This window comes from Kryptolebias marmoratus, linkage group LG1, assembly GCF_001649575.2.
Source record: "Kryptolebias marmoratus isolate JLee-2015 linkage group LG1, ASM164957v2, whole genome shotgun sequence".
NCBI lineage: Eukaryota > Metazoa > Chordata > Actinopteri > Cyprinodontiformes > Rivulidae > Kryptolebias > Kryptolebias marmoratus.
The window spans coordinates 6,620,582-6,634,454 of NC_051430.1; the positions used below are offsets into that span (position 1 = coordinate 6,620,582).

General features: G+C 40.7%; 1 protein-coding gene across 1 annotated transcript; it reads left to right on the top strand.

Annotated features, from left to right (window-relative positions):
* Positions 1 to 326: 326 nt before the first annotated feature.
* Positions 327 to 7,663, top strand: si:dkey-90l8.3 (LIM domain transcription factor LMO4-B). Its single transcript, XM_017433959.3, has 5 exons — positions 327 to 645; positions 2,099 to 2,340; positions 2,425 to 2,521; positions 4,080 to 4,238; positions 5,411 to 7,663. The coding sequence occupies exons 2-5, from the start codon at positions 2,126 to 2,128 to the stop codon at positions 5,417 to 5,419; spliced, it is 480 nt and encodes a 159-aa protein (XP_017289448.1). The 5' UTR covers positions 327 to 645; positions 2,099 to 2,125; the 3' UTR covers positions 5,420 to 7,663.
* The last annotated feature ends 6,210 nt before the right edge of the window (positions 7,664 to 13,873 follow it).

The window sequence follows — 13,873 nt, forward strand, 5'->3', positions numbered from 1 at the left end:
AAACACTGTAAGGCACTTTGTAGGACAGAGACAAAAGTTAAAATGCACCATATAGGTATGGGTTGTTTAGTTTTTGTTGCAGAAATGACTCGGATCATATTTTGAAGTCTAAAGCAGATGGTTCGATGATTTCCTGTCAGCGCACTCACACGCTCTGTAGCTGAAGTGATTTGGGAGCTCAGGTTAAGAAATGTGCATATTAATGAGCCCCTATAAACCCATAAATCATTTTGACTGAAGCCACGCCCCCCTCCTGCGCTCCGATTGGCTGCTGCTCGCCTTTCGTCGGCTGCGTCCCCCTCTTGCCAATTTAAACAGCCCCCTTGCGCAATTTGAAGAGCAGAGTCGCTGTCAAAAGCGTCCGGAGGAGACGGCACGTCCACTTTGACACAGCCGTGACAGGAGCTGCGTCATGTCCCCTTCTCGCAGTTACCTGTAGTTGAATGTGGCGGAGAGTTTGGCCGAATTATAGCCTGACTGTATTCCCCTTCGCTTTTTTTATTTTTGTTGAGGTGGGGAAGAGGGGAAAAATGTCGCTTCTGAGGGCGGGTTTCCTCCTCTGAACGCGCCGACGCTCCTGTGAATACTTTCCTGTTTTCTCTAAAGTTGTCGCGGAAGGAGGAAACGCTTTGTGTGCACGAGAAGGTAACACGTCTGTCTTCATTCATTTATGTATTCTTTTTTTTTTTTTCCTGTCCGCGCGCGCATTCTTCTCGCGTGCAGCTCGGCTGTCTTTTTTATTTTTTTTATTTTTATTGCCACACAGTGGGAAGCTGAAAGTAATTACCATGCTCTGTCGTTATATAAACACTTCTATACATTTATGGTGGTCAAACTGAGAACAAATTAGTTTTTTTTTATTGATGCTAAAGTTAAATTTAAGAGTTTATGGCTTATTTAAGTACGTGCTGCTTGAAGTTTAACTTCTGTATGTTCAGTTTTACTGAACTTGCTCAGCTCCTGCAGTAACTCATATCAACAGAGTTCCACTAAAACCTCCCTTATTTTTCGATTTTTGGTTCCTTTTTTTTAACTATAATATTTTTGTAGAAATGCTGGAAGGTGCCAAAGTAGCTACAGCCCAAAATGCCAACATAGCTTTGTAAGAATCTATACTGAGTAATGCCTAAAGTTTGATGTTTTGCCTGTGCAAAAAGCGTAAAAAAGACCAAGCTCAAAGGAAATGCTGAGACTGCTGCCTGCGGCTCATTAGGGTCACCATGGTAACTGCACACCTGTGTCTGTCACTCCCTGACTGCCAGGTTAATAAGAGGCAGAAGCGCAGACTGAAAAGTAAGCGTCCAAGAAGCAAAAACCAGAAGTCTGAGCCTCAATTCTTCCACTGTGAGCGGCAGAAGACTCTGGTGACTTTGTGTTTTAATGTAGGAGATATGACCACTTTTAAAAAGACCCTTGACTTCTAGGTTTGATGAGAATATTTGAAGCTAACATTCTGTAATATTTGGCTGTTCTCGCTCTGTTCTGGAGGGGTTTATGAGAAAACCACACGTTCTCTAGCTGTGAGAGAAGGCAACAATCCCTCTTGTTTTGGTGTAGCAAAAATAATTGTTGGAGGAAGTTTGTTTGACATTCTTTTAGACGTTTCGAAAGTTGGTGAGACTTCAACTGTCAGTTAAATCTCCTGTTAAAATCTGTATGAATCATAAAACCTAAACTGCGAACTGCAAAACCATAAAATATTTCCAGTTCAGGTGTGTAAAAGTCCATCTTTCTGTGACTAGTTTAGACTTTGAAGGATGTTTCCACTGTGAAGCCTGCCTGAGTTATGGAGCTTCAAACAGGGCAGTGTTTACTCCCCGGTTTTGCCAGAATCCCATTGATTTCTATTATGTTTTTCTTGCAGCCTTTTTTTTTTTTTTTTTCTCTACATTGTGCGACGTAGCACAACCAGAAGTCATGACAAAGTATTCCCAATCAAGCTGTGCGGTTATGACTGGCATGTTTTATTTCAAAGCTGCATGACGAGATATGGGACAAAAAGGTTAAAACCACAAGGTCTTTTCTCTCGTCTGTGACTACGAGAGGTCAAAGTCCGGGTTCGGCAGCCATCACAGTGACCTCTGACCCCTCTGTCCAGGAGTGGGAGGGCCCCTGTGACATTAGCATGGTGAACAGCCAAGCCTCGGGCGCACCGGCAGCTCCCAGGTCCTGTGCAGGCTGTGGGGGGAAGATCGCTGACCGCTTCCTGCTCTTCTCCATGGAGCGCTACTGGCACACGCGCTGCCTCAAGTGCTCCTGCTGCCAAGCCCAGCTGGGGGACATCGGCACCACCTGCTACAGCAAGGGGGGCATGATTCTGTGTCGCAGTGACTACATCAGGTGAGAGGAAGGAGGGTGAGATGAAGGAGACGGCCATGCCTCTTTCAGGTTTTCAGTCTGTTCTTTTTGTGTGTGTGTTTGCAGGCTGTTTGGGCACAGCGGGGCGTGCAGCGCATGCAGACAGTCAATCCCAGCTAACGAAATGGTGATGAGGGCACAGGGAAATGTTTATCACCTCAAGGTAAACACAAACGTCTGTGCGCGTCGTCTCCTGTTGCTTTTATGACCCATACACACACATGGGATTTGGTGGAAAGTAAGAAATTATATTCTGTTCTTTAGTATATAGGGACTCTTTAATTTAGAATTATTAGTTGATTTTTAAAATGATAAATATTCTTAAATCCTGATAGGTGCTGAATAAATTTTTACATCTAAGATTCGTTGAAGATGGCACCATGTTTGCAGTACAATCATACCCTTCAGTGATGTTAATGTTTTCTGCTGCTGGAAAGTGAAGGCAGACGATAATGTGTGTGTGTGTGTCTGTCTGTCACCAAAGACTGAATTTTACTACAACTGAGTAACTTTTCAGAGTCAAACACATTCAATATGGCTGCCACATCTAACTAGCCGTAGAAAATGCAAAACTGGCTCTAACCCAGTCAGTTCTACACATACTGAGATAAAATTGGGTGTGGTAGTAGCTGAGACTGGTCCCCAATACTCATTCTAAGCATGAACAGATTGAACAAGAACTTTGTAGTTTTCCTCATTCTAAAGATTGTTGAGAACCGCGTTGAAGATAGTTTGGATTGGATTCAGGCTTTCTGAGGTCACTGATCTGTAGCCACCTCACAAGAAGACTTTTAATCTTCAAATAAATACAAGTTTACAAACAGAAGGCAAAAATGAGGCCCACTAAATCAAACAAACATTCCTCAGACACATTTATTTACTGTGGTGTCAACACAAACGAGCTATTGAAATGATCAAGCATCAGCCACTGTCTCTACTACTTGAAAGATCCCTTTAAATGGTAAAGAAATGTTACTGTTGCCATTTCCAAGAAGTTAGTGTTCTGGTTTGAGTAGAATAATAACGCAACTCCTTTTGGGGGAACTAAACTTCAGTCTCCCATGTTAACAGGTGGGGAGGCTCACGGCTACACTAAAGCAGGGGTTTGTGTAAACAACTTCTCACTGGAAGCCAATTTTTTTAGGCAGCATTCTTGTTAGGGGTTCAATGGACCGCTGATGAGGGGGGTGAGGGGTAAATCTGGAGACACTTGACTACATAACTAGTGGATGTGCTTCTAGTTTTCTTTTTATTTTTTATATTAAAAGTATAGCTCTGTCTAACAGTTTAATGGGGGGTGATATGTTTTCCCAAACTTGGAGGGAATTTACCCCTATGACTGAAAGAATTTTAATGAAACTCAGAAGGAACTCGTTGGGTGGACATCTACAATTGATTAACTTTCGGAGTCAGTCTTTTTCAAGGTAGCTGCCACAGCCTAACAGAAACCACCACAAATGTGTCTGTAACTCAGTTTTATAGATATTGAGCTCAAATTTGATGTGACCGTAGCTGAGAGTCATTCTTAGCAACTCGTGATATCACAACAGGTCATGCAAGATGCTGTTTCGGAGGTTTGACCAAAACAGCTGTGACTGTGTCATTTCTCAACACACGATCTTAGTTTAAAAGCGTGGCTTGAAAGGTGGCCATCAAGGACTGCTAGGCCTTTAATTGTGACATGTCTGACCTTTTTTGTTTTTGTTTTTCCTCACCTGCAGTGTTTCAGCTGTGCCACCTGTAGAAACCGACTGATGCCTGGGGATCGCTTCCATTACATCAACGGTACAATCTTCTGCGAACACGACCGGCCCGGCACTGCCTTGCTCAACAGCCACCTGGCTCCACTTCAGAGTAGCTCTGTGATCCCAGACCAGAAGGTAAACAAACAGGTTGCTGACATAATGTTACAAATCTGTGTCAAAACAGACTAAAATGAATACAAAACGTTTTTTATTGCTATTACCAACAGAGAATTTAATCTTAAGGATTAAAGGAAAAAAAAAATCAAAGTTAAAAATATTACAAGAAAGTAGGAATGAAATATTCCGGCTGTGGGAAGCATGGGTGCAGAGGGTGCTGCAGCAGTCCTTGATGATATGACATGGGTCAAAAAAATTACTGTGAAACAAAAGCAGGTGTCATTAGTGCTAAATGTTTAAACGTTCATATTTGTATTTGGGTTTGAAACTCTGTCGTATAACTCAGCTCTGTTAAAGCTGCACCTCTCTGGGCTGAGGCTGCTGGAAGACATGTTGGTGACTTCAACTGTGAGAAATGCAAGAAAAATATGCAAATATTCTGCTGCAGTTCCACTGAACACAGTTTACGACCAAGTGAACATTGAGCTGTCCGGTTGAGTTTTGAGCAGCCAGGTTTTGGAAGTCGAAGCGTACCTTTGTGTGCGACAGCTGTGTTCGTTGTCCGCCTCTGCTCACATCATACCTAGACTAGTTTTTATTCCATCTTTGGCAGCCACCCTGACGTTTATTTGTTCAAGTTCACTTCAGAAATGAAGATGACACCCATGAGGACTTCGACTGTTGTGAAATTCTCAATTTTTTTGTTTTTGAACACTCACCTCTGCGACACATGCAAGGAAGTTGAGAACCCTGTGAAAGTCACAAGACAATAACACTTGCTTGATTACAAATATTTCTGATTTGATAACGTACAAATATGGTTGTGTAAACCCATTGGATCACTGCAGCGTAGCTGAGTGTTCACTAATTTTATTCATTTTTCTTTTGTAGATGGGATGTGAACATTGAACTGATATTTTATTTTTGTTTTTACAACTGGAGTTTAAGTGACATACAGAATAGCATTAGGCCATGATTGCAATTTTTTTTTTTATATAGATGCAAAAAAAAAACCACACTTATGTCTGTATTTAGATAGCATGTTGTACCAGTGTGCCATTCATTGCATATATTTGGAATCTGGGTGGTTCAGGTCATAAAAAATTCTTTCACCTCCCCCAACTAAAACTTGTTCCCACATCTATGGTTGCAGAGCTGATGTGTTCTCTCCTCTCTTGTCCTGTCTGCAGGTATGCTGAGCAGGAGCAGTCCTGTGCCACAACCCCCTTTTCCCCCCATGCCATCACTTCTCGTCCCCCCAGCACTGTTTGCCACCTCGCTTCTCCTTTAGAAGATCCAGATATCCCATCCATGTCAAAGACTCTGTTCTACAAAAAGTCCTGTTGATAAAGCTGTCTGTGTGTGATACAAAGACTAAAGATTATGCGGACTGCAGTGACTGATCTGCTGATCTAATCACTGAGAATTATACCCAATGTTTGAGTGTCAGATAAAATACCTGAAAGACATTATCACAGGAGAACTCCTAAATGAGTTTTAAAAACTAGGACCAGAAACCTTTGGAGTGCAGCTCATCATCCACGCCTTCTGGTTTGTTGCATGCTCTGCACAAAGCAGTGAAATAATCTGGTGACGGATCTGCTGGTTGTCCTTCTGTACTGTTTTTATTTCTTTAACAGATGCCTGTGCAGTGTGTTTTGGGGGGGGTTATGAAAACAAAAATCCCATTTAAAACAATTTTCCTGTAACATGTCACTGCAGCATTAGAGTGGCACTGGTACCTAGCATGGTGGATGTTCCAGCTCTTTCACCCTGTATGGTGAAAACAGGGCTGATTACCCTGAGGAATGGAATTAGGGGGGCTTGAGCTCTGACCATTTACAGAAGCAATTAAACATGAGCCCTGTATCTGTGCTGCCGGAGCTCCTGGGAGCCTGAACTTGGGGCATATCCTGTGGCTGGCTGCCTCCAATAAAGCCTAATCTGAAAGCAGGCTAATTAAAGGGGAGCGCCCCCCCTCTATATCCAGGGCGTTTGAAACAATCTGATGTATTTACTGTTTACTATGTTCCAATTAAAGCTCCCACATTGCCTGGTTTGTTTCCCCATCACAGCCCCTTTGTTCTTCGACACACTTTGCATGGCCTCTGGAAATGATTTTGTTTTTTTCTGAAGTGTGCCTTTTTTAAAGCTATGTGAAAACTTTTTCAAGCCTCGGCATACCATCAGAGGTTGGGAGTTAATCTTTGTGGGGTAGGGTTGCGTGCAGGAAGCAGATGATAGCATCTGTTCTACTTTCACACCTAGCCCGTGCGTATGCACGCAGCTGCCATCAAACTTGCACCTTAATGCGCTTAGCTGTCTCGAAACGTCCCACTTGTCATGGTCGGCGCTGATACCACATCAATTATTTATTCCACGTCTGATCAAAAAGCGTCACGCAAATTCATTAACGTATGCAAATGATCACAATTACAATTATCTTCGTATCGCAATGGCGAAGAAAGAAAGCTTCGGCACACTCCGGAGTCCCACTGCACCACAAGTTACACTTTGCATTCAAACTAATCAAGCCTCATCTGCCTCCTCCTAATTAGCCAGAACGTTTTCAGATGCCAATTAGCGGGTCTCATGAAAAAGCTCTTTGCCATGAGGCGTTGTCTTTTATCAGAGCTTCTGCAGGTGTGTGGCTCACCATGTAGCCTGTGTCATAGAAAAGTGTTTATTCCTGCTAATTAATCATATTAACACATGCAGATGAGTGTAATTGCCTCAGCTTCTCCACCTCACACTGTGTGAAGACACAAGAATATGCCAGAGTATGCTTTTACATGCTTCTGATGTAGGGAAAGCAGATCCTTCTTTCCCAGAGCAGATCCAAGATGGCGGCCCTACCTTGATGTGCGTCTGCTTTGTGTTACCAAATGTTAAAAATGTAAACCGCCTTGGTAACAGCTGTTCTTTAGAATGGTTTTTATACTAAAATCTTTATTTTAGTGCCAAAAACGCATTACTTCTGTTTTCTTTCAGCTGCGTGTCAACCACATCCCTTTTCTACTGCTGTTAGCATAGCAGCCTGTGTAGCCGTCGCACTAATTAGGCATCAGAAGTCGTGTTAAACTTGGCATACTGCTGTTCGACGTTCATGAGATTCACAGGTCTCCATTTAATGTGGAAAACTCCTTGAACGTTCCCTTGCTGACACAAACCACAAGGAAGTTTGCGCCATTAGCTGCTCGGCCTCACAGGTGTGTCACAAACCTGAAGGTTCCTGTCATCCTGTGTTCTGGCGGTAAGGAAAATCAGGAAGTGTTGCTGAAACGTGGATGAAGCGACATTTTTCCCAAAAATCTCACAACAATTTGGACAGCTTAACTTTTACACCAGTGACCTTTGGCCTTTTTGTAGTGGCATCACTGTAGTTAATGTTCTGCTGGTGTCTGCAGATATCTGTCGATTAAAATTGTGTTTTTTGTATCATACTGATGAAGCTGGACTTTCTATCACTTTAGCTTTGTTGCTTCTCATTACACTGGCTCTATATTAAAAAAAGACAAAAAACAGACGTAATAAAGTACAATGTTTGCTGTCTGAAGGTTTCTCTCAGAAAAGGTTTGACACTAGAACAGTGAAAACCCTCCATTAAACTTTGGTGTTAAATCAAGGCACCAGGAAGAGTTTGCTTACACGAATATTTCACATATTGTGACTTTGTATCAAGTACTGTTATATAAGTTACACATCCCCTTGTGTCTGTTAGCAAAATAACTGATAAACCAACAAACAAATTTTAATAAAACTTTCAGGAAGTAATTGTTCGATGTACATCTTCAACTAATTAGCTTTCGGAGGCAACCCAATTTAAGATGGCTGCAACAGCTAACTGACTTTTAGTAAACATAATAATGGCTATAACTCAGTCAAAATTTCATTGAGCTAAAATCTGGTGTGGTAGTAGCTGAGAGTTATCCACAATACATACTCTAACATCATTATCAAATTTTATTTTCAAGGTTTGACCAAAAGGCTGCAACTCCCTTTTCATCAGAAAATCTTGGTTTAAAACTTTGGCATGAAAGGCAGTGGGCGATAAGCAATCCTTCAAGGAATGCTAGACCTTCAATTTTTGACAAGTAATTTAGGGATAAAACGCTACATTTCTGTAAAATAAGCCAAAATGCTGACAATAACTGATGCTAGCAGCTAAGGTATGATTTACGTGGGAGTTTTTTTGGTTTTTTTTTGCTCTAAATGAATGCTGGTAGACCGGCCCTGTCTGCCCTTAAGACACTGACCCAACAGAAATACATTTGCTGTAAAACTGCCATCTGGTTGTCACCATATTCAAATTCCGAACATGTAAACTCAACAGTAGCGTGCTGAAAGACGTTAGCTGCGCCAGCAGCCCTTTAGAAAACTGCTCAAGCTGCCGTGGCTATTTCTGGTGGCTTCCAATCCCAGAGCGCCACACGACTGTGTCGAGGCAGCTACAGCTTCTTCCAGCTCACACCTAATTTGTCATACCCATAGTGTGCTAAATGTTCTGATTATTTCAGAGTCCTCTTTGAACTCGCCGAGGGCTTCTCTGCATACCCTGTATTGTACGGGAGCGAAACGCGAGACAGCGCATGAGCATGAAGGAAGCGAGGCATGTTGCAGCCATAATTCACAGCCTTCAACAGGGGAGCAGGGAAGCAACGATGACAAAGAGAACGACTTTACAACTCTGAGCCTCATTCAGGAATGACAGGGAGGGGAGATGGGGGGAGGGGGGAGGAAAAAAGTTCTCCTGGCCAATCAGAGCGCTTTGAATAATTAAAGTGATCGACTTAATTAGCTCAATTACGTTAATTTGACCACGGAACATGGCCATATGGTGAAAGGAAACAAAAGAGGGGGGAACTAATTAAAAGTAAAATAATGAGGATTTTAATTAACTGGCTCCCCAGACAGCAGAGCGCAGGGATCAGGAGCCTGCTACCATAATTAAAGTGCTGTAACGCTGGCAACATCTCTCCTCTCTTTCTTATATCTGTGAGGGCTCTATCCATCTAATTAAATCTGTAAATAAATTAGCAACATTGAGGGTTCCTGCTTGACTTAACACTGCCTGCAATCCACCCCCACCCCCCCTCCACCCCCCAACCTTCCCAATAACACGCTCACCTTACTTTCAGTGCACAGTGCCATCCATATGTAAGCAAAAGCTGTGTCTGTGTGTGTGTGTGTGCCTGTTCCCTTTTATAGCTGATTCGGTTGTAAAGGTCTATCAGTTTGAAACAGACTAGAAAGTGCCAAAGAGGAGGTGATAGCATCACCATCTTGTGTCTGAAGGCAGACATCATGCTTGTTGAGTATGTGTCGCCTCCTCTGTTTTCTGCCCCCGGTACATCGCAGCGCTGTGTCTCCTTCCTGTTATTCTGTAGTCAGACTCGCTGTTCAACTTTAAGGCTCTGTCCTGTCTTCACATACAGCACAAGGTAGCTAGTCATTAAAAGGTCTGTGTTTTCTTGTGTTAGCAAAATAGCTCATGAATCTCAGGACAGAAAGTAATCGTTGGGTGAACATCTACAGCTGATTAACTTCCAATTTAAGATGGCCTCCGCAGCTACCGTATTTTCTGCACTATAGGACACACTGGATTATAAGACACACTGTCAATGAATGGTCCATTTTCAAACTTTTGTCATATATAAAGCGCACGGAGCCGTGCGCGTGCGCCGTGCGCGTGCGCCGTGTGCAACTATAACTGAGCCTTAATGCTTCCAGCAGTGTGGCTTTGTAGTTTACCAAAGTCGTACTAAAACATTACGACTTCTTACATATATAAGGCGTTCCGGATTTTAAGGCACACTATAATTTTTTGAGAAAATTGAAGGCTTTTAAGTGCACCTTATAGACCGGAAAATATGGTATTTGACCTTAGGAAATATAAAAATCACTATAGCTCAGTCAAATTTACAGATACTGTGGTAGTAGCTGAGCATCATTCTAACGCTTGCTGTACTCCAAGCGCTACCAATTTTTAGCGTCAACCCTGTTTGTCTGTTAGCAAAATATCTCCTGAACCACTGGAGACCATCAATTCAACATGGCCACCAGAGCTATTCGGCCTAAGCAGACACCTAAATGGCTATAAGCCAGTCAATTTGAGATACTGACCTAAACATTTGGTTTGGTAGTAGCTGAAAGTGATTAGCAGCATATACATTGAGCACTAACAGATTTTGCAATATTGCATGAGATTGTGCACAACACTATATTTTTATTATTGCAAAAGGTGACAGTTATTACAGTTCACTATGAATACAAAAAAAGGGGGGGGGGGGACATTTAAACAAATGTAATACACATTGCTTTTAAAAATGTTTTTTTTTTTTTTTAGAAATGTAGAACATTGTTAAAAGAAAGAAATAGAGATAAAAAAAATCACATGTACACAACGGACCAAACCATTTTTGCTGATTAATGAAAAGGCAGGTTTTTAAAATTATGATGTTGTGTCATGATTTGAGTTTTCAAGTTCTTTTTCTGCATTTGATTTCATGTTTGTAATCCTTGTGTTTAGTTTGTTCCTTGTTTTCTTGTTAAGCCTGGTTTCATGTTGTTGTGTTTCTGTGTGTTCTGGTCACTTTTGTTTTGCTATTTATTATGTGTCATTCGTTTTCTTATGTGTTTCCTATGCCACTATTCACCTGCCCTCAATTCATTAGTTTCCCAGTCAGCCTGCCACACCCATCTGTACCTGTCCCCAGTTTGTCAAAATATACAGTGGCAGTTGTTATAATGAATTTACTGACACTAGTATTATTGACAGTAACAGTTGTGAAAATACGGCTAAAATAGTGGTTAATGGCAAAACAGTGACAGCTACCATTTTAGTAACCGTAATATTCCTATGGATAATGACAACAATCCTAATTAGAAAAAGCTTGAAAAAACTCTGCAGGGAACAAAAGCAGCCACTGCACAAAACCCAAACACAACCCTGCAATCAACCAATCCAAGAAAAACAAAAGAAAAGAACACCTGCACCTAATGAAGGAGCTAAACCAAGACCAAAAGAAACTGCTTTATTTGACCACAATGCCTACAAATTTGTCAATTTTTTTAACATACTGTAAGATGGTGTAAGGCAAAACTCTGTCATGAAACATGACGAGTGATAAGCATTTCCTCAAGGAGTGATAGCGTTTTAATTTAATAAAATGCATTCAAATTGACTAGAGACATATTCACATATTAAATTGAGAAGCACTCTCTGATTAAACTTCTAATGCTTGCAGCTCGAGGTAAATGACGAGCGAGGAAGTGTTCAGCTGTTACTGAAGTCACCAATGGACACGATGGAGGCGATAGTGTGACAATCAGAGACAGATAAATGTCAACAGGTGGATCATCTTCTCCCTTCTCTGCAGGCCCAGCAAAGTCAAAAAGAGGAAAGGTGAGAACAAAGTTTTCACTCATTAATTAGGATAGGAAATGGCAGCCAGCCACTGAAATGTGCTAAGCTAGCAAGCAGGACATTGCTATATTTTGTCTGTAAAACTGAGCTGCTGCCTTATTCAATTATTAGCTTAGAAAATTTTGTCATTTATGAGAATCCATCTATTTGTTTTTTTTAGAGGGGGGTTACCTGCTTTTCTGCGCAGGGAGCTGATGCCTGTCTCCAGTGGTCATTGGGTAAGAGGCAGGGGACACCCTGGACAGGTTGTAGGTTCATCACAGGGACACATCAAGACAAATGAGACAAACAACCATTCAAACTCTCACATACATCTAGAGACAATTTAAAGTTACCAGTTAAATTAACATGCATGTTTTTGGTCTGTGGGAGGAAACTGACTTATGACAAATGTCCACAAATTATAGGACTGCCATTTCTTGAAGGAATGCATATCACCCACTGTCTTTCTAATTTAAAGCATCATCCCAGTTGTAAACCAAGATCATCTTATGATGAGAAGGGACAGAGTTGTAAGCCAATTTGATATCTTGTAAGATGTGTCAGCTCTCTGAGGATATGTTGGGGACTGCTCTCCGCTACCACCACACCTAATTTTAGCTCAATATCTGTAAAACCGATTGAGTTATTGCCATTTTTGTATTGGCTAAGGTCCGTTAGCTGTGGCAGTCATCTTAAAATGAGTTGACTCTAAAGGTTAATGAGTAGTAGATGTGCATTTAATGATTCATTTCTGAGAGTTTCAGTAAAATATGTGCAGTTGTACAAGGAATATTTTGCTAATAGACAGACAGTCTTGACTCTAAAAGTTAATGCCAAGATTTTACACGAAGATGTTGCGCAATGTGTAGTACTTAGAGTATGTGTTGTCAATGACTTTTGGCTACTACCACACCAAATTTTAAGTCAGTATCTGTAAAACTGATTGAGTTACACCCATTCATGCATTTGCTAAGATTAATTAGCTGGGATGGCCATCTTGAACAGGGGTGACTCCAAAGGTTAATAAGTTGTAGACTTTCATTTATTTATTACTTTCTAAATGTTTCATTAAAATCCATTCATTGGTTCATCAGATATTTTGCCAATGCTACAAGCAAGCTAACACACACATAGACAGAAGCACAAATATCATCCCCTCTTGGTGGCGTGGCATAATAAATGAGAGAATAATTAACTAAACTTGGATTTTGTTTTAGTTTACAATAAACAGCCAGCTCATAGCTTACATAGCTTTCTTGCTTTAGTCATGCAGCTGAGTACAAAGCCTAAATTGTGTTAAATACTGTTCCAGACTACACTGATTTTAGATACAGCAAGCAACAACTGCATGATGGACTTTCCATACTGAGAAGTGTGTTTTTTTCTGAGCCTTGTATAAAACAAAATGGATAATTTTGATGCTGTTTGGATTAGAGAAAATCCACAAAAAACTCAAACTTGTGCAGCCAATTCTTGTTTTTAAAAATCATTGAATTTGTATGTTGTACAATCATTTCACTTCAGAAAAAATGGTTTAAATCAATCATTAACAGCCTGAAAATAAGTTGACATTTATGCCCATGATGAGTGGGAGTACACTTCTGTCAACTGTTCTTCAGTGTTGGGGTTACATATGATTTTCACACATTAATATAATTTTGATTGATAGAGGAAAAACTAGTTAAACTATAAAATGTTTATATTTTTCATTTATGCAGACACTTTTTTATACTAAAAGCAGCTCATTGTCTGTTCCCCATCCTGACACAAGAAAATTAAACTACAATTATTTTTCAAATGTCCATAAAGTTGACTTGTACACTTCTAATATGTAACATTTTGTATAAAATGTTAAAATCAGTCAGTTTTGGGGTTTGCCAACAGAACAACAGGCACATTTTATTGCATTAGCACTGGCTGATTCTATGATAAGTTTAGCATTTTGCAGCAGAAAATAGTTTGTGTAAGTTATGGAGAACATAGTGGGATCATTCAGTGTGAAGGGGGGCTTAGAAAACACTGTCGATGCTAAATTTGGAAAAAATCTGCTTTACCTACATTAGGTCTGTGGAAATAAATGTTCTCTTTAGCATTAAAATATAGTGTATGTTTTTTTTTCCTTAACTCTTTTCTCACAACATAAATCTTCCATCCCAGCATATTCAAAAGGTTAAAGAAGTGTAATCATGTTTTCAACATTGACAATGCTAGTTGAGCGCACAGGGGTGTTGTATCCGTACCAAAC